The sequence below is a fragment of the Physeter macrocephalus genome, chromosome 5 (assembly GCF_002837175.3).
Source record: "Physeter macrocephalus isolate SW-GA chromosome 5, ASM283717v5, whole genome shotgun sequence".
NCBI classification, from domain to species: Eukaryota; Metazoa; Chordata; class Mammalia; order Artiodactyla; family Physeteridae; genus Physeter; species Physeter macrocephalus.
The window spans coordinates 1,698,686-1,720,812 of record NC_041218.1 but is presented as its reverse complement, the minus strand read 5'-3'; the positions used below and the strand labels follow the sequence as shown (position 1 = coordinate 1,720,812).

The 22,127-nt window shown below is 37.3% G+C and overlaps 1 protein-coding gene across 7 annotated transcripts in view; it reads right to left on the bottom strand.

The window, feature by feature from the left end:
- The window catches only part of LMBR1 (limb development membrane protein 1), a 150,363-nt gene that overhangs the window by 82,434 nt on the left and 45,802 nt on the right, over nt 1–22,127 (bottom strand). For 6 of the 7 annotated variants that reach the window (XM_028489514.2, XM_028489513.2, XM_055084718.1 and 3 more), the window contains one exon: nt 13,026–13,129. The exons of the other annotated variant lie outside the window; for it this stretch is intronic. In XM_028489514.2, the coding sequence (XP_028345315.1) occupies nt 13,026–13,129 (104 nt within the window). The remainder of the gene's footprint in view (nt 1–13,025; nt 13,130–22,127) is intronic. 7 annotated transcript variants of the gene reach the window in all.

Here is a 22,127-nt window from a genome sequence, read left to right as displayed (position 1 = left end):
CGCGCAGGCTCAGCGGCCACGGCTCACGGGCCCAGCCGCTCCGCGGCGTGTGGGATCTTCCCGGACCGGGGCACGAACCCATGTCCCCTGCATCGGCAGGCGGACTCTCAACCACTGCGCCACCAGGGAAGCCCTCTTCTTGTGGTTTTGATTTGCATTTCCCTAATGCCTAGGGAGACTAGGGTGTTTTCATGTGCTTATTGGTCATTTGCATATCTTCTTCAAAGCAATGTCTATTCAAGTCCTTTGTTCCTTTTTTAATACTTGATAGAGTAAGTTCCATCACCATGTTCTTCAAAATTGCTTTGCCTATTCTTGGCTCTCTGCCGTCCCAAAGAATTTTACTATCTCCTTGTCGCATGCCATAAGATAACCTCTTAAAAATTTTATTAGAATTGCACTGACTCTAAAAAATAATTTCAGAACTGGTATTTTTATCATATAAAGAAATTCATAAACATAGGATATCTATCCAATTATCTAGGTCTTCTTAACATCTTTCAATAAGATTTTTTCTTGCCATATATTACTTCAATAAGGTTTTAAAAATCATTTGTTGGGTTTATTTCAACATGCCTTAGTTGTCTTGCTATTATAAAAGGTATTTTTAATTAGATTTTCTGTTTGTTGCTGTTATTTATTGATTTTCCTATATTAATCCTATATCCAGCTTCCTTGCTAAATTTTCTTATTGGAATTATCATTTATCTTTAGATTCTATAGGATTTTTCAAAAGACAATACCATCTGTTAATCATGACTATTTTGTTTGTTCCTTTCAATTTTTCCTTTTCTTGTCTAACTGTACTAGTAAAGAACTCTACTACAGTGTTGTCTATTGTTAGAAATAAAAGTACTCAAGATGGCATCCCAATTTTAAAGTAAATACTTTTAACATTTTACTGCTAAGAACAATGTCAGTTGCAGTCTTAGAGTAGATATCCATTATCAGGTTAAGCAAGTTCCCTTTAGTTCTTAGTTTGCTTTTTAATCATGAATGGTTACTGATTTCATGGATGTGTTCTGTGTCTCTTCTGAGGTGTTCACTTGATTCTTTTCTCTCATTTACTCTGCTAATATGAATTACAGTCATAGATTTTCTAGTGTTAAACCAACCTTGATAGCTGAAATAAATTTTTTTGGATGATGATCTTTTGTGTTGGACTCAGCTTAATATTTTCTGATTCACAAGTATTCATGAAAAGGAATGGCATATAATGTTCCTTTCTCATATTAATCCTGTCTGCTTTCAGCATCAAGATTCCACTAGTTCCATAAAATACAACTGTGAGTGTTCCATCTTCAAATCTCCAGACAAATTTGTTGAAACTGTAGTTCTCTATTCTTTAATGTCTGGTAGAAATATCCTGGAAACTGTCTAGACTTGATTTTTATCAGGATGACTCAACAGAACTTCCATTTCTGGCAATATTGAGGACGAGATATCCTTAATTCCCTCTGGCAAGAAAAGTCTAAAATGCCAGATCAAATATTTTCAAATCTCTCTGAAATCTTTTCTTTGTCTATTAACTCTGAGTAGTGCATCGAATTTGGCCCCTCTCACAATGTTGACTTTTCCCAGATGTCTGGTCATCTTCTGAGTCCCTGCTCATCTTTATATACACAAGAGTTTTTGTCTTGCTTCTTTCTTTAATCATCCATCTCCTGCCTCTGGTGACAGTGAATCTAGAGAAACAGGCTCCAGTTCTGGGTGAGGTGTCTCGGTAGCTTGTGCCCTGGTGGGCCCTTGTAAGTTTACCGACTCTCAACTTCCAGGACCCACGTGCTCTGCTTTAGCCCACAGCAAGTGTTACTGCTGCTTGCTGATGGCAGCTCCTCTCTGAGCACCCTGGTCCTTTCTGTTCTTCACATCCTTTAGCACATGATTTTAATTTCTGATAAAACCAGGTCAAAGGAGAATTTGAAGAACACATATACGTAGATAACCAGAAACATTAAAATCAATTTGCCAATAGATGCAAAATGGGATAACATTCTGTGGGACAATAAAATGAAGTGTTTGGAGCTATCTCTTGCATAGGGAAGAAATCAATTACATCTCTATCAGAAAAATTATTTTGCATTGCTCTCAGTTTCCTACAAGTTAACTCTAACCCTAAGGAGATGTAATATAGCCAAGTCAACAGAAAATCAGCCAAAGGTGCACACCCCTATAGGACCAAAAACTCCCCAGCATCCACTAGACGATGGCTAGAACTCCAACGACAGAACACCCAGGATCTTCTTTGCCCATTTCCAAGTCTTGGACAATTTTTCATGGCACTAGAAAATTTATGTACACAAAATAAATTATTAAAGTAAGAAGGACATAAAATATATATATACACTAATTACAATTACACAATGATCCAAGTACAAATGTTGACAGGTAATTTGGAATGATATAAAACACAATGTAGGGTTAATTGGCTTTCCCTGAACTTGTTTAAATTATAATTAAAATATTAATGAAAAACCGATAGAAGTCAAGATACACAGGAGAATCAGCCAGAATCATCAACCTTGTGAGTATGCTTCATGCAAGCCAAATAAGACACAGGGAAATTAAAGATCCTGGAATACACAGACACATTCAGGAAGGGCTTGTACGTTTGTAGAAATCATCTTGGAATCCTGAGAAGGAATTTCTGAACACTATATTGGAAAAGATCGTCTTTAAACAATCTTAAGGCCTTGAGAGGCCAAAACAGCTACAAAGCTAAAGAGGAGAGGCCAAAAGAAAAGACTGCGCCCCACACTTGTCAACGAAATCAGAGCCAATTCAAGCAGAGACCACAAAGCCTCCCAGGTCTGGAAAAAAGAACAAAGAATGCCCCCAAATTAACAAATAACTGAATTCCAGACAAAGGGCCAGTAAAGCTAACAGGTGGAGAGATAGAGGAATCAGGTACATCAGTTCAAGATGACAAGATTAATAATCACATACATTTTTTACCACAGAAAACAGGAAAAATATATAATAAATACATAATCAATCAATTGCACTGTCCCTAGCAGCTGCAACAGTACCTAGAATACAATAAGTGGTCAATAGGAATTAACTGAATGAATTAATTATGGTAGAAGACAAGAGTTCCATCAGCAGAGTAGCAATGTTGAGAAATCCCTAAATGATAGAAAGTACTTGGGATCAAATCTATGGAGAAATGTCCAGGGGAAATTATAGGCTAAAAAAAAAATTAAAAGAAAATAAGAAAAGTAAGAAAAGAGCAGTGATTCCAGGCACTACAAGCTGTAAAAAGTCCAGAAAGATGTGTAATTATACATAAGAATTTTTAAATATTAAAAAATAATAGGTAAGAGTAATATTACTGTATACATTTCTTTAGAATAACTGAATAACAGAGAAAAATTTACTTAGATTCACTCTTTTTAATCACCTCACAAAATTAACCATAGATAGATTAAAATATTAGATCTTTGTAAAAACTCACAGAAAAAGTAGCTAAAATAGAATAGACTACATTATTCATCCTTGGCTCTGAAGGAATAAAAACACTTTCAGAACTAAACCAGTATCAAATTACTAAGAAAGAGTGTTAGATTAAAATGGAAAAAAGCTTGGATAAAATGTAATCAGGTCTTGTTTAGGCCTGCTTACATGTTTGTTGTCAAGTCCTGAGTTTTCTCACACAATTAAGTTAAAGACAATTAAATAGCCTATGTCACAAATAGGACCAGCTCAAAAATTTATACATATGATGAATCTTAATTACATTAAATCAACTTCCTAAAACCAACATTAATTATGTTTATTGAAACCACTTAAAATTAAAATTTATTTAATTATACGTTATGTTAAAATGATATTATATATCAGGTTGAAATGATTAAATGATACATAATACTCTGAAAAACGCTTTATGCTAATTTCTTGGTTTGGGGTCTCCCAACAATACAGGAAGTAATATCAAACCCCAACTCCTGTGAGGTAGAGAGGCCTGTGGACTAACTCTCAGGGGAGACTTCTGCCCAGAGCTAAGGCTGACAGACGCTCCCCATCACTGTGTGTGTGTGTGTGTCTGTGTGTGTGTGTAACAAGTTTGCCCTTTGGCTGAGGGCTTTCAGTGGAGCTCCAGTTCCAACTCCTAGCCTGAATGCATCCATGGTCCTGTACCACCTTGTAACTACCTCCCTCCCTGCCTTAACTAGGGCATCACTTACTCAGTTACCATTTAAGTTTTGTTGTGCCTGTTCGGTTTTGGTCCTTGGAGATTTTATGGAGGTGAGTTACAGATATATCATTATGTAGAAAACAATGCTAGAAGGCAGTGTGGAGGTTACTTTGTGTGGGAATGAAACTGGAAGCAGAAAACACAGATGGACAGTGGTTTCAATAATCCAAGTAAGAAATGATGAAGCCTGAACTAAGGTAATAACAGAAAGAGAAGAGATATCTTATTCAGAATACTTAAAGTATATTTGTTATATAATGCAATAAGCTCTTATCACAACATAAGGTACTTCATTAAATATCTTCTAAAAAAAATCAGAAATATCATTTAATTCTAGGCATTTAAGAAGGAAGCACCTAGAGGGGTGGGATAGGGAGGGTGGGAGGGAGACGCAAGAGGGAGGAGATATGGGGATATATGTATATGTATAGCTGATTCACTTTGTTATAACGCAGAAACTAACACACCATTGTAAAGCAATTATACTCCAATAAAGATGTTAAAAAAAAGAAGGAAGCAAAAATCATTAAGAGATCAGATAAGTTTTTCTGATATTTCAAAAAGGATTTAAAAAAATTTTTAAGCCCTTCACAAGTCTGTGTAAAAACAGACTGCTTATAAAACTTAATACTCATTAATTAATGTATAAAGAGACACATTAATATCAAGTAATCCCAAATAAAATGTGAAAGTATATAAGTATTTAAATCCAGCACTATAAAACAACTTAAAATTTCTTCTTTGTGTTCCAAGAAAGATAATAGGAAACATTTCCTTTAAATTGACCATTTCACTATATTTCTTTTTCTACTGTTCAGGTGTCCTTACTTTTTGTTTTTGCCTGCTCACCTTCTTTTTAATAACTAAAAGAACATACATTTTATGTATTTTTTTTAACAGTTCAATTGATTTAAAAGTCAATCACTCTCGAACAGTAAGAACTTGTCTTCCTAGATGAGAATTTCCTTTCCTTAACAGAAAGTGTGCAAACCAATAATTTTTAAGTAGTATAACTATTAATGACTTAAGTTTAAAGACAAGTACATAATACACTGCAACCTAAAATATGACCTAATGTCAAAACTATCAAACAATCCTATTGCCTTTGACGTGTCTAATACACAACTTTTATTTCTGGTACAAACGGGCCAAATAAATGGGTTGTAAAGTAATATATCAAGTTCCAGCTATATATTGGCACACATTTCATAGAAATCAGAAGGTTAACACTGTGACATGCTGAATAAATGATTTTACAGACAAATAAATATGAGTTTAAATGCCAAATAAATAGAAGATTTTAACAATCCAAATTCTAGCCTCTTGGGTGAGCTCTCATCCTACAGGTCTGTGGATATGTATCATAATTGTGTAAGAAGCTCTCTAGTCAGCATTAAATCTGACGTTTAATTTTACTTTCAAATAAAGTTCATTCCAACCAAGGGTAGGTAGTTTTCAACTCCCTCAAAAAAAGTTTTAGAAAGGAGACTCTAATTGATAACAATGGCTATTCCTATGAAATTGTTTTATGAATATTCAAGTATTAGAGCCAGTTTAATTAAAAGTATAATTATTTTAAAATCTGAACCTGGTGATTTTATATTTCCTCCCTAGCAAAACTTCTCATTTAACAAATTATGAGACATTAGTTGGTAATTTAATCATCATATAAAACAAAGTTTGAAATTCAGCTACCTATTAAATACCTTCTTTTTACGACCTATACTGTTACAAGATAAAACCATTTATATTTCAACAAGTAAATAAACAAAGCTATGTTGATGCCACTCTAATTTCTTACATCGTTTTGCTATCACATATAAAGTTATACCACACAAATCATCCTGATTTCATTATCAACTTGCTCACAGTTGGTACATTTAAGTCCCTAATAATAACTGCCGCTTCTACTGTGTCTTGGTGCTTTACAAAGAGATTTGGTGAAGTAATCCAAGGACGAGGTAAGGACTGCAGCCCACTTTCCAGGTGGAGACACTAAGAACCGTGCCTGGACTTCCAGGTCGGTAAAAAAGAGTCAGGATTTAAGTCCAGGTCTTCTGAAAGCCAGAGCTTATAGTTTTGCCACTATACAAAACTCTTTACGCAAATAAAGAGACAATCTAGCCTTACAGTAGAAATCTCTCCTTTTTTGATAAATGGAGAGAGAGTATCATACCATCAACAAGTATGCAGGAACTGAGCAATGTGCTATTTACCAATAACTGTTACTGAAGTTATAATTTAGTCGCCTCCAACATGCAGCTGCACTGAGAAGAGTGACAAAATTAACATCATTTCATTAACTAAATGATTTTTTTTTTTTTTTTTTTTTTTTTTTGCGGTACGCGGGCCTCTCCCCGTCGTGCCCTCTCCCGTTGTGGGGCACAGGCTCCGGACGCGCAGGCCCAGCGGCCATGGCCCACCGGCCCAGCTGCTCCGCGGCACGTGGGATCCTCCCAGACCGGGGCGCGAACCCGGTTCCCCTGCATCGGCAGGCGGACGCGCAACGGCTGCGCCACCAGTTAACATCATTTCATTAACTAAATGATTTTTTTTTTTTTTTTTTTTTTTTTTTTGCGGTACGCGGGCCTCTCACCGTCGTGCCCTCTCCCGTTGTGGAGCACAGGCTCCGGACGCGCAGGCTCAGCGGCCACGGCTCACGGGCCCAGCCGCTCCGCGGCATGTGGGATCTTCCCGGACCGGGGCACGAACCCGTATCCCCTGCATTGGCAGGCGGATTCTCCACCACTGCGCCACCACGGAAGCCCTAACTAAATGATTTTTAACTCAAAATCCTTATGAACTCAAATAATTTTTAAATGAAATAAATGTACCCTTTTCTTCAAAATAATACTTTTCTGTGTCTTTCTCTGATAACCTATACGTCAAGCTTCAATGTCTGAAGTGCTCAGTTTACATTATTATAACCACGCCTTTTACAGTAGAGTCACAAGTCCAACAGGAATCTTGCATGTAACAACACTACCAGAATCAAATGTTTTGAAAATAATCATTCTTATCTATATTGTTTCTATGGAAAAAATTAGTCCTCACAATTGGAAGAGGGTACAGGAATTCTGTTAATAAATTACTGATTTTTTTTTTCTTGAAGGTGTTGGAAAATCAAATTAACACATAACAGTAGTTAGTGAGATATGACTCCATTTTCTGTAATAAACACCAAGATCAAAACGAGACCCAAGGTAAATTTCCTTGAAAGGTTCCCAGCAGGGGTTTCCCTTTTTTGTATGTGATTTCCTCTCACCCACAAAAACCATGCAAATATGCGCATGTGCCACTAACACTAAGCAGCACTTCCTTAATCACTCATTTCCAACAATTTATGGATGATCAGTGGCAAAAACGAGCAAAAATAATGAAAGAATGCAATGAAAGCTCACTGAGACCGAGCTGGACTTCCTACTCATTTCTGTGTCTCTTTAAGATGGAGGCCTGATACAAATTAGCCACTGGGGGGAAAAAGTCATCTGGTCATAAAATACAGTACAAGGTCACTTTTATGTAAGTTTGCCAAAAGGGACATAAACCAGGACAATTTCAAACTGTGACACAGGATAGAAACATATTAGAACGATGTCTGTTCCCCCTCTATTGTGCTGTCACGGTGCTCAGCTTTATAGGCCTTCCAAGCACCCCACCCAGCTCTTGGCTTCCACCTGGCCAGTCTAATTAATTAAGAAAGGAAGTCACCTCAGATTTTGTACTTTTTGCTTTTATTATCAAGCACTTCGTTTGAAGTTCTAGGAGTTAACCTCTTAATCCTACAGACCATGTGCTATGTTCTGGACATCTGGGGGTGTCTGGATGGCTTAGGTAATTGGTCAGGATGTTGCTGTCACTTATGTTAAATGTTATACTGTGACTTCAAACCAAAGATAGGCATTAATGGGAGGCACAATATAAAGCTGCTCCCAGAAACATCTTTGGTTCATGAAATAATCTGTCATGGAAGGGTTTTTTTAACTTTCATTAAGTTGCTGAATTTTTTCCTCAAGACATTTTTTTTCCTTATGACATTTTAATTCAAAGTAAGATGTTAAGATACAATATGAAACAAACACAGTCCTAACTCCCATTTAAACCCTAGCCAGAGGTTAGACCGGTTCATTACGCAATCGAAAAACACCTTCTGGCATCACCCCAAATAATCTAGAGGTCCCTCTGAGGCAGAGTGGGGAGAGAGACTCACACAGCTGACCTGAGTGTAACAGGAACAAGAGCGCTGTCAGCCCCAAGACTCATACTCTGGTGTATGACTAAGCAACCGAGATAAAAACTGTGGAGAAAACATGTCTACCACAAAACAAAAACAAAATCCACCAGACGCAACCTCTTCACCAGAGGTGAAACATAAGATGTAAGCTTGGGGTCAGCTTCAAACACACATGAACATAGGTAATGCTTGCTACAATATATACGGGTGACAGCCTATAATATAAATAATCTAGATTAAATAAAAATTTAACTGCTAACAGAATTCCAAGATAAAAGGTACCTTCTTACAAAAAAGAAAAAAAAGAAAAAGAAACAAGAAAAAACCTTGCTTTATCAAGACCACTTACATTCTTCTACCCTTGAGCACTGTAAAGAATGGGAATAGCTAGGAGATGGTCCCAATAAAAAAGAAACATACGCCATGGTAAGGAGAGAGAAGAAAGGCGATTCAAGGCCCTTAAAAGGACATGGTCAACCCCCCAGGCCTAAAATGTCCTGTTTGAATTAACATAGTGGTTTAATTAAAAACTAAGTAGAGAATTCTGCTTAATTTGATTTTCAATTCAAGCTCTGCATCCGCCATGGCCAGTGGCCAATTTCCGCATCTCGGCACAATATGCAAGGGGCTGCTTTAAAATCGATTGCCCAGGGGAATCAATGGGAGTTTGGTGGGACCATATGCCATTTAGGGGCTCCACCAGACTTCAACATAGTAAAACAACACCAGGAAGTGGCCAAAGGAAAAAAAAGGAAATTTAACTAAACTATATTACAAGTTTGTCCTTACTCAAATTATTGTGCTGAAATCTACCAATTAGAAGTGTTTTCTAAGCTCTCCTCAATGTTGCCTTGGAAGCAGATAGGTCAAATGTAACCAATGAGCAAAGGGTTTTAAAGGGATACACACAAATATATACTTGCTTGCCAGCCAGCTGTGTCAAAGATGTCAGCGACCAACCCCCTTCATCAGAGCAGCAGAGTTCCTGACTGCGATACAACCTATAGCTCTGTGGAAAGTGCTACAGATCTCATCAAACACTGTTCAGAACCTGTGCAAGTAAATACCAGATGATCTTATATAACAGAAAGGCATAATACTGCAAGGCTCAAACATATACCTAACACATTTAGACTTAACTATACAATGCTAATAAAAACCCTTGCAAATTCCATGTAACTGAAAAAGGTGAATATTGTAAAATGACATGCCATGATTACCCTGATTTTAAAGCTCTCTAAACATTTCTAACAGGGTCTACATGCACCTTCTCTTTCTCTTTTTTTTTTAATTTTATTGAAGTATACTTGATTTACAATGTCGTGTTCATTTCTGCTGTACAGCAAAGTGACTCAGTTATACATACATATTCTTTTTCATATTCTCTTTCATCATGGTTTATCCCAGGATATTGAATGTAGTTCCCTGTAGATGCACCTTCTCTTTAGGCAGTTTTGATTCTGCTTCAGTACATGCCATTTCAAAATGGGAAAAATAATTTGGAATCTTAAAACCGCCTAAGATAATAATACATGAATAATTAAGAGCTGACTCTATTTAGTTGCTTTCTAATGATCTATCCATTTAACACTGATGTTTCCTAGAATACTTATCAGTCAAATGCATGAAGCTCTAGGATACTGACAATAATACCTAACATTTACTGAGCTAAATCCTGGGCTAAATGCTTTACATGAATAATCACCTCTCATTTAATCCTCCAAATGAAACAGTAAGGTAACTATCATTACTATACCCATTTTACAGATAGAAAACCTGAGGTTTAGATGATGTAACTAGCCCAGGCAGTCTGACACTAAAGACAAATTTTCTCACCTTAGTACCTGCAGTCTCTCTTCCATTGGCCCCTCCCTCAGCATACTAATAGGAGAATTATTCTACCTCTTCTCCTCCAAGCCACAACCCCATCTCCCTCTTTCCTTTAACAGCATTAAAGACAAAACACTTTAATTTGGTTTCTGTAACTCCCATTCATCCCCAAGCTACCAGATTCTAAGAAACGGTAACCATCCTGAGCTCTGCCTTCTCCCCCTCTTTTTAAATCCTTCACTGTGGGCACTTCCCTGGCAGTCCAGTGGTTAACTCTGCACTCCCAATGCAGGGGGCCCGGGTTCGATCCCTGGTCAGGGAACTAGATCCCGCATGCCGCAACTAAGACCCGGCACAGCCAAATAAATAAATATATTTTTAAAAAATCCTTCGCCGTGTTTGGGAATTAACTGGATTGGTCATGTCAACGGCACCCTACAATCACTCAACACATCTGTCCCCTTTGAGACCATGAAATGTAGCTGGTGACCTTGAGGAATTCTGAGGAGGCTGACATAGAGATGTGCTTAGAAAAGACATTCTTCTAATCATGTATAAAGAGACTAGAAGCAAACCGTTTAGAGGGAAGAACTGCTGTACAATTGCAGGGGCAAGATATTTTTACTCACCTTCCTAGACCCCTCCTCAAGCCGATCCTCCCCTTTGACCTTAGTCTACAAGGGGGACAGGAGAACAGTAAATCACTGGGTTCTTGCGTCCGTCGTTTTTAATTCTAGAGATGGTGCTAGCTCTGCTCCAACAGATTCAGCCAAGTCCCTTTTCTAGTTGGTTAGTTCACAGGAAGGGAGGGAAATAATTTGGAGACAAAGGGGTTTGTCCATATTGCACGCTGCTTTCTAAAATAATTTATTTAACTAATAACTAGATTTTTATGAAGAGCATAAACTAGGCAGCACACCTTTAATTCCAAACATGAAAATATATTTAACACTGAGCTTTACCAGTTGGCTTTTGTACTTGATAAGATTACACATGAGACAGAGCTAGGGGGAGGGGAGCACTGTGCATGTTTAAAGCAAACATCAACATGGCAATTTTAGTGACATATGTTGAAACGCTCTGTTTAACAGAGCCAGGTGCATGACTGATTCAGTGTGGTGACATCTCTACCAAACAGAGTCTCGCATTGTGTGGTGCATGTACTCCTTTCCCTAGTGACATATGTTGAAATTCTGACGTGTATTTATCTCTAAATATGCTTAAATAAAACAGTAGATGCAAAAATTCTTTTCAAAAGTCCTCTGCCAACTCCCTGTTGTCTACAGCATAAAACCCAAACAATGTGGTAGAGGACTCAGACCTCCAGGATCTGATCCTGACAAGGGGTCTCTAGCCATTCTCCATTCTACAGCTAAGCAGCAGCCAGCCACTCCCTCAATTCAGGCAGAATCCAGGCCTTTGCTCAAGCTTCGAATGCTCCCCTGCAAGTCTCAGCTCAAGTGCAGGCTAACCCCTCCCTCAAGCTTCCCCAATTCTCCAGGCAAATCAAGACCTCCCCTCACAGCCGCTCACTGTATAAAAGTTCATCCACCACATGCTACTTGTTTTCATCTCTGAGGTCATCCTCTCTTAGTCTCTTGAAGGCAAGAACCCTGTCTTTTCACTTCTGTACCCAGCAAGCTCCTTTAACAGCATAGTAATTACCACTAAGCGCCTAGTAAAACTGTGTCAAATGTATGACTAGCCATCAAAAGGCTCCAAAATTCCACAGAAATCGCTTTCTCAAGCATCTCTGATGACCTTGTTTCTTCTCCATGCTCTTCCTTTTCGACCCCACTCTGATGTCATGTTTTCCATTCCACTCTCCTGAGCTCTGTCTGGGCTTCCACGTCACACCCTCCTTGTCCTCCTACTATCTGACATCCCCACGCAAAGCCCTGCCTTGCCCCTTCCTCTGCCCGCGCTGTGGCCCTCTTCTCCTCCCTCCTCGTCGGTGCCTGGCCTGTCACCTACCTGGCTGGCTTTAACGGTGCTCTCCACAGTGCTGACCGGTGAAGGACGTGCACACTCTGGGGAGGTTAGAAGCAAGCCCTGCGTTTTAGTCCTAGTTTTGCAGTGGTACATATGTGGTTCTTAGACAATTTAATAACATTAATATCTTTGGATCTCAGTTTCCTCCGTATAAAAGGAGCGTTTGAACTAAATCCCTTTCAGCAGCAAAACTTCCTATCATTCTTCATGAAATTATGAACAAAGAGTTTTTTAAACTGAAACTATGCAAGTCTTTCCCATTACATGGATGACTTAAATAATTTACATATGTCATTATAAAAAACAAACCTAATATATAAAAGCCAGTTTTCTCAATGTAGGTTTGACCGCCATACCCAACCATCCATTCTGATCTCAGTACATTCACTAAATATGAAACCAACCATCTATCATAATATGAATATGAATAACCATAACTAAAAATTAGAAAGGTGCAATGTGTCTATAAACTGTAACACTAGAACTCATTTTGTCAAGTTTAAAAGTCACCCCAGGGCTTCCCTGGTGGCGCAGCGGTTGAGAGTCCGCCTGCCGATGCAGGGGACACGGGTTCGTGCCCCGGACCGGGAGGATCCCACATGCCGTGGAGCGGCTGGGCCCGTGAGCCATGGCCGCTGAGCCTGCGCGTCCGGAGCCTGTGCTCTGCAACGGGAGAGGCCACAGCAGTGAGAGGCCCGCGTACCCCAAAAAAAAAAAAAAAAAAAAAAAAAAAGTAAAGAAAAGAAATTTAATTCTAAAACATGATTCACTTACCTTTTTCAGGCCAGCAAAACCTTCTGATTCCAGAAAGAAAAAGGCAAAGGGCATCAACACAAATAAACAAAGATTGGAAAAGAGAGAAGCAAGGTTCCACAAACCTGTGAGAAGGATAACAATAGAAGAAAGATGAGTTTAGATAATGACAATCTTGTCAAAGAAAATTACTGTGCTAAATTGTAGTATCAGTCAAAGCTCTGTACTTTTTAATAGTAAAAATAAACATAAACTTGAATAGAGAGGCCTAACAAATGACCTAAACTTAGAAATCAGAAAAATAATTACATATTTCTATAAAATTTTTATAACTTTGTAACTTGTACCTGTTGGGAAAAGCCAATACAGAAACTAATAATTTTTCCTCATGCTCTAAAATAAATTCACTAAACATATGACATATGCAGAGATCCAAAGACACAGCCTCTTCAGACATATTGGCACCTGAATATTTAAATTAGAGCCAGTAGCATTTATCGAGCACTTAATAAATGCCAGATACTCTACTAAACATTTTACATGAATAATCTTGTTTAATTTAAGCCTCATAATAACCCAAAATGTAATAATTAGCATTTATTGAGCCCTTATGTGCCAAGCACTATTCTAAGTGATTTACAGATATTATACAAACTCATTTACTCTTCACAGCAATCCCCCAAAATGACAGAGGCTGCTTATATAAAACCTGCCACGGCTGCAGAGCCTGCAAGTAGCTGCACTAATTCCTGGGATTTTTAAAAACCGCTACATCGTAGAAGTTTTAGTAAGCAACTCCAAGTGGTAAAGAAAATGTAAGAGGGGCAAGCAAGCTCACATCATCTTTTCCCTTTCTGGCACATTCTGCACTCATAAAATCACAATAAAAAACAACTTAGATGATAATAAGACTAGATTTTTAAAAATACAGAACTTTAGGTATGTCACTGGGATAATATGTGGACCAACATCTCACTTTTTATAGGTAAAACAATCTTGCTTTCTCAAGCATCTCTGATGACCTTGTTTCTTCTCCATGCTCTTCCTTTTCGATGGCTACAATCTTCATTAAAATTTATAAAATCAAGAATCAAAGATAAAAATTATGCTAAATATAAATTCAATGTACCACATACAATTATGATCCAATGCTTCTGAAAACAGGCAACTCATGTTCTTTCAACACCCTTATTTACAAGGCACTATTCCATGCACTGGAGATGTAGTAACAACAGAACACAAACCTCTGCCCTCACAGAGCTTCCATTCCAGACAACATGGAGACTACACACTGAGCTCTCAGGGAACCAAGGAAACTAGTTCTCAACTGCCTTGGGTTACAAATTAACATATGTGTTTCATAACTACCCTAAATCCTTTTTGGAACAGCATGGAATATAAACAAAAAGAATGAATGCAGCACTTGTACAGGTTACCTAGAGAGATGTACTTCCTTTAGTAAATAAGGTGATGTAATTAAAAATCAATTTACAGTTTCTTATTCAAAAATCTAAGTATTTAAATTGAATGAGTTTTACAATATATATTTATCTCAGCAGGAAATAAAATGTTTTACAAAATATTTTCAAAAACACTGTTTCACATCTCAGAGGAAAAACTTTAATTTGTACTTTTAAAAATAAAAAATGTTCTAAAATACTTTTCCACTTTTCAGTCTCTAAAAAAAAAAGATGCTAAACATCTTAACCCTTTTCTTCATTCAAAGGGGTTATAATTACAGCCAATTGTTGTATCGTGTTAATAACCAGGAAGAACACACAGGATGGTGGCCAAATGCACACACGGGACTTTCACACAGACCTGGGTTCGAGCCCCGTCTGCACTTCCATGTGACAACATTTCTAAGCCACAGGTTCTTCACCTATACAATGAGGCTGAGGATCATGTCTGTAGGTGGTGCTGAGAATTCAGTGAAATAATACATGAACAACCATCATCACGCCTGTCACAAAATAAGCACTTAATGACTTTTTGCTTTTAATAACAGTAACATCTCCAGAGGCTACCAACACACAGTGCTAATTAGCCCCTATACCAAAGTACCATACTTTCTGAGAACCCATGTTCACTTTGCAGAAAATCACGACATATATAAAAAGTAAAAATATTAGTTTCTAAAAAATTTGTTGTTATAATTGACATAAACTACACACAAATTGTACAATTTCATAAAATGTGGCAGTTATGTCACCATAACCAAGATAATATACCCATCACCCCCAAGTTTGCTCATACCATTTTATAATCAGTGTCTCCTGCCACTCCGTATCCCACCCCATTCCCCATCAGCCAGATTCTACACTTTATAAAAGACTGTATTTTCTAAAATTTTCTATAAATGGTTAAGTGTAGTATGTACTCCTGTTTTTGTCTGGCTTCTGTCACCTAGCACAATTCTTCTGAGATTTTTCAACACTGTGGCAGTATCAGTAGTCTATCCCTTTGTATCAGATTGAATCCAGTTACTACACTGCATCCATCCACAGGCAAACTGCTATCTGGGTTGTGGCTCTCACAACTAAAGCTGTTATAAACACTCACATATGAGACTTCATATGGACACAGGCTTTCATGTCTTTGGGGTACATATGTGGGCATGCAATGCCTGGGTCATATAGCAGGTGTACGTTTAACATTTTAAGAAACTGCCAAAATGTTTTCCAAAGTGGGTGTATAATTTCACATTCCTACCAGCAGAATTCAAATCTCATCCACATTTTGACAAAAAATGGTATGGGCAGTCTTTTCAGTTTCAGCCATTCTAATAGGTATACAGTGGTATCTCATTACTGCTTTAATTTGCATTTCCCCAATGAATAATGACGTGAACATCTCATGAACTTATCTGCCATCCATTTACATCTTCTTTGCTAAAATGTCTTTTCAAATCTGTTGCCCATTGTTTCACTGGGTTGCCTGTTTACTTACTGAGTATACTTTATATACTCTGAATACAAGTCTTTTATCAGGCATATGATTTACAGATATTTTCTCCCACTTCGTGAATTGTCTTTTCATCCTCTTAACAGTATCTTTCAAAGAACAAAATTTCTTAATGTTGATAAAGTCCAATTTATCAATGTTTTCTTTACGGATCATGCTTTAGCTATCTTACCCAAGAAATTACGGTCTAGTCCAGTGTCAAAGACTTTCTCCTACATTTCCTTTTTACAAGTGTTACAGTTCTAGGATTTACATTTAGATCTACGATTCTTTCAAATTACTTTCTGCATATGGAGCCAGATACGGATTTAAGTTCATTTTTTACCTATGATTATCCAATTGCTCCAGTACCATTTGTTGAAAATAGCCTTTTCCACCAAATAGCTTTTGCACCTTTGTTAAAAATAAATTTACGATATGTTTGGATATATTCCTGAACTCTCTATTCTACTGAGTTGCCCTATCTATCTTCCTGCTAATGCATACAGCACAGTATCAATTACTATGGCCTTAAAATAATCTTTGAGTTGGGTAGTCAGTCCTCCAATTTTGTTCTCTTTCAAAGTTGTTTTGGCAAATATAAGTCGTTTGAATTCCCATCTAAAATCTGAGATCAGCTTTTCAATTTCTACAAAAAAAATCATCCTGGTATTTTGACTAAGATTGTGTTGAATCTATAGATCAATTTGGGGAGAACTAACACCTTTACAGTACTGTCTTCTAATCTATGAACACAGCACTTCCCTCCATTTATTACAGTATGCTTTCATTTTCCTCAGCAGTGTTTCCTAGTTTACAGTATACAGGTCTCGCACATCCCTAAGCATTTCATATTTTTGATTCTACTGTATATAAACGGCACTGGTTTTTAAATCAATTTCCAGTTATCCATTGCTAGCATACAGAAATGCAATGGAGTTTTGTTTTTTTTTTGTGGTACGCGGGCCTCTCACTGTTGCGGCCTATCCAGCCGCGGAGCGCAGGCTCCGGACGCGCGGGCTCAGCGGCCACGGCCCACGGGCCCTGCCGCTCCGCGGCACGTGGGATCCTCCAGGACCGGGGCACGAACCCGCGTACCCTGCATCGACAGGCGGACTCTCAACCCCTGCGCCACCAGGGAAGCCCTGCAATGGAGTTTTATATATTGATCTTGTATCTTTGCAACCTTGCAAAATTCACTTATTAGTTCTAATAGCTTTCCTATAATAGATTCCATCAGAATTTCTATATAGTCATATAATCTGTTAACAGAGACAGTTTTACTTTTTCCTTTCCAATCTCAATGTCCTTTATTCTTTAAAAATCACCAGAACCATGTTGAATAGAAGTGGTAAGAGGGGATCTCAGGAAAAAAAAAAGCATTCAGCCTTTCACTATTAAGTATGATGTTACCTGTAGGGTTTTCATAGATGCTCTTCATTAAGATGAGGGAACTCCCTTTCATGCCTAATTTGCTGAGAGATTTTATCAGGAATGGACATTGAATTTTGTCATATGCTTTTTCTGTGTATATTGTGATGACCATATGAATTTTCTTTTTTAGTATGTGCATATGGTAAATTAAATTCATTGATTTTGTCAAAAGTCATGACGTATTACCCTTGTTATATTTGATTTGCTAAAATTTTGTTTAAAATTTATGCATCTATATTCATGAGGGATATTCTTCTATAGTTTTCATGTATGTCTGTCTGGTTTTGGTATCAGGGTAATGCTGGCCTCAGAGTAAGGAAGTATTCCCTCATTTTCAATTTTCTTAAAAAGTCTGTGTAGAATTGGCACTATTTCTTCCTTAAATATTTGGGAGGACTGAAAATGAAGTCTTCTTAGCCTAGAATTTTGTGAGAATGTTTGCAACATTTCCACATGTCTGAGAGGGTTTCAGTAGTTTTTGCCTTTCAAGGAATTTTTCCATTTCTCTAAGTTCTTGAATTTACTGGCATAAAGGTGTTCATAATATGCACTAATTATGCTTTTAACAGCTGTAGAATCTGTAGTGATATCACATCTCTCATTCCTGATATTGATAACTGGTATCTTTTTTTTCTGATCTGGCTAAAGCCTTATCAATATTATTGATCCTCTCATTGATTTTCTCTACATTTTCTGTTTTTTATTTTGTTCATTTCTCCTCTCATCTTTTTTTATTTCCCATCCTCTTACTTCGGGATTCATTTGCTCTCCTTTTTCTAGTTTCTTATGGTGGAAGCTGCAGGAATTAATTTAAGACCTTTTTTTCTTTTCTAAAACAGGTATCTTTGTGCTATAAATTTTGGAATGTTTTATTTTCATTTTCATTGAGTTCAAAGTACTTTCAAATTTCCCTTTTGATTTCTTCTCTGACCTAAGAGTTATTGTGAAGTATGTTATTTAGATACCAAATACTTTAGGATTTTCTAGATAGGCTGCTGTCACTGATTTCCCATTTAACTTCACTGTCATTAGCATATCTTAAAATACTGAGACTTGTTTCATGGCACAGAATATGGTTTTCTTGGTAAAGGTTCCCAGAGTACTTGAAAAGAATGTGTATTTCACTATTGTTGGGCTGAGTGTTCCATAAATACAAATTAGGCCAAGTTAGTTAAGTGTTAAAAAATCCTTAATTTTTTCCTGGCTACTTGTTCTATCAATTATTGAAAAGGGGATAGTGATATGTCTGAATGTAATTGTGATTTTGACTATTAATCCTTTCATTTCTGTAAGTTTTTGCTTCATGTATTTAACAGGTATTTAATAAATAGGTATTTTTTAGGTAGATAGGTAGATAATAGGTAACATTTATTACTATGTTCTTTTCATGAATGAACCCCTTCATCATTATGAAATGATCTTCTTTATGCCTGATAGCATTCTCTACCCTTTTCTGATAATAATAGATCTATAGCATCTTCCTTTTCATTAGAATTAGTATAGTAAATCTTTTTGCTCCTACTGCTGTTAACCTATGTGTGTGTTTACATTTAAAGTGAGTTCCTTATAGGCAGCATATACTTTTTGGCTTTCTTTTTTATTCAATCTGATAATCTCTGCCTTTTAATTGGAATGTTTAGATCACTGATGTTTCCTGACATGATCAGGCTTCAGTATATCAATTTGCTCTCTGTCTTCTACTTGCCCCATTGTCCTTTCTGTCTTCTCTTTGCCTTCTTTTTCTGTGACCCTTTGGCTCAACTATTGTTATGACTCCATCCTATTTCTTTTGTTTGCTTACTGACTGTATCTCCTCTTTGAGCTACCCTAGGCTTGTTTGGGGTTTATCATACACACCTTTAACTCACCATAATCTGCCTTCGAGAGGTACTACAATGCTTCACGTACAGCCTAGGAACCCCACAACAGTCTATGGCCACTTCTTTCCTCCTGCCCGTGCATTATTGTCGTCATGCGCTTTTACTTGCACGTTATAAAACTCACAATTTACTGTTACTATTTTTTATTTAAAGAGCCAATTCTCTTTTAATAAGATTTATATGATATAGAAATACTTTTATATTTACCCTCAAATTCGCCACTTCTAGTGATCTTCATTCTGTCTTACAGATCCAGATTTCTATCTTCTACCAATTTGCCTCTGCCTAAAGGATGTCCCTTATTTTTGGTAGTATAGGTCCGTGGTGATGAACTTTCACCTTTTGTATACCTGACACTGTCTTTATTTTGACTTTGTTTTGGAAAAATATTTTCACTGGATATAGAACTAGGTTGGTGGGGCTTTCTTTCTTCGGTACTTTAAAGATGTTGCTACCCTGCCATCTGGCTTGCATTTTTTTCCCACAAGAAATATGCTGGAATTCGCATCATTGCTCCTCTGTACTTTATGTCTTTTTCTCTGAATGCTTTTAAGATTTCTCCATATCACTGGTTTTGACCAATCTGATGATGTATCTTGGCAGGTCTCCTGTAACTAGGGCTAGTTGAGCTTCTTGGATAAGAGGGTTTACAGTTTTCATCCAATCTTGAAGTCTTTCTGCCATCCGTTTTTCAAATATTTTTCTTAACCCTCCGTCTTTTAGGAACATCAATTATATCACTGATGCCCTGGTCAGTTTTTCAGTCACTTTTTTGTTTCTTTTTTAGACTGTTTTCTATTGCTGTGTCTCAGAGTTCACTAATCTCTTCTGAAAAAATATCTAATTTGCTTTTATCCCATCCAATATATTTTCATGTCAGATATTACAGGTTTCATCTCTAGAAGTTTATTTGGTTCTTTTTTTACATCTTTTATGTCTCAATATGTTCAGTTATGTTCAGTCTTTCCTCCAGCTTCTGGAACATATGAAATACTTACAAGAAATGTTTCAATGCTCTTGTCTACTAATTCTGAATCTGTGTCAACTGTAAGTTTTGACTGATTTTTCTCTTCATTATGGGTTGTATTTTCCTGCTTTGTACTCAGCTGAAGTCTCATGGTAGGCAGAGTGAACCCCCAAAGGTATCCATGCCTTAATCCCTGAAATTGTTATACAGTATATTAGTGAATATGTTACAAGGTATATTAGTTTTCTGGGGCTTCTGTAACAAAGTACCACAAACTGGATGGCTTCAAACAACAGAAATTTATTCTCTCACAGTTGTGGAGGCTAGAAGTCCAAAATCAAGGTGCCAGCAGGACCATACTCCTTCTGGAGGTTCTAGGGAAGAATCCTTCCTTAGAGGTGGTTTGCCTGTAACATTTGGCATTCCTGGGCTTGTAGATTCATCACTCCAATCTCTGCCTTTGTCTTCACATTACTCCCCTGTGTATGTCTCTGTTTTATCTTCTTATAAGGATACTAGTTATTGGACTAGGGCCCACCCTAATCCATTATGACCTGATTTACTAATTATAGCAGCAAAGATATTATTTCCAAATAAGGTTATGTTCTGAGGTTCTAAATGGACACGAATTTGGGGAAAACACTTTTCAACCCAACATACATGGCAAAAAAGGATGTTGCAGATATAATTAAGGCTATGGACCTTAATAAAGAGAGAGGGGGAAACCATCTTGGATTAGCCAGGTGGGTACAAGCTAACCCAAGGAGCCCTTAAAAGCAGAGAATTTTCTCTAAGAGGAGTCAGAGATGCAGCAGAAGGGAAGACAGGGAGGAACCTGACACAACTTTGCTGGAGGGGCATCACATGGAAAACCTGAGAAAAGAGGCAGACAGCCTATAGGGCAAAGATTGGCACCTGACTAACGGCTAGCAAGGAAATGGGGGCCTCAGTCTTACAACCACAAAGAACCAAATTCAGCCAACAACCTGAATGAACTTTGAAGCAATTTCTTCCCCAGAGCCTCCAATAAAGAAAACAAATCTGTGAAAACCTTAATTTCAGCCCATGAGACCCTAAGCTGAGGGCCTTTTGTTTGTTTGCCAAAAAGAGAACATCAGTTTCATAAGATTTTACTAAGGGAAATGTTTAAACTGAGAATATGACAGCCCATTAATTCTACCCATCTGTGTAAAACAAAATGCTTAGTTGAGCTTTGATCAGTTTGTAAGACACTTAAACAGAACTAACACTTCTACATTTGTTTATATTTTTGTGTACATGTACACCCAAGCCTTACGATACCAAAACATCTTTCAAATACAGAAAGGTTTTAACAAATCCAACTTCAATAAAATACTGAATGTATTCTGTGTACTTAGTGCACAACAAGGGATTCACACTGTGAAGATGTGGCAGCAGATGTCTAAGTGAGGGGCACTTTATGTCTGACCAGCCTGGGTTTGCAACTCTCAGCTATACACGACCTGGAAAAGGGACTTCAACTCTGTCGTCCTGTTTCCTCATGTATAAAATGGGCTATAACATAACTCATAGATCACGTGTAAACAGCAGAAGAGAAATAACATACCAAAATGTTAAATTAATGTCAGTGCCTCTCCCTGCCCTGTCTCAACATAATGCAAATGGTCCAAAACCCTGTAAAACTCCAATGCACATCAGCAATCAGACCAGATAGACAAAAAAGTGATATGAGTTACAGCTAAAATTAGGTCTCAGCCCTTTCCTTACAGAATGATTCTCATTAATTACACACACAAAAAAACTTACATAACAACAATCTGTATACTTATATGACATGAAAAATATATGAAAACAACAACGACAAAAAATTGGCACAGAAAATAAATTGCAAAGAAATATACCAAATTATTAACAGTG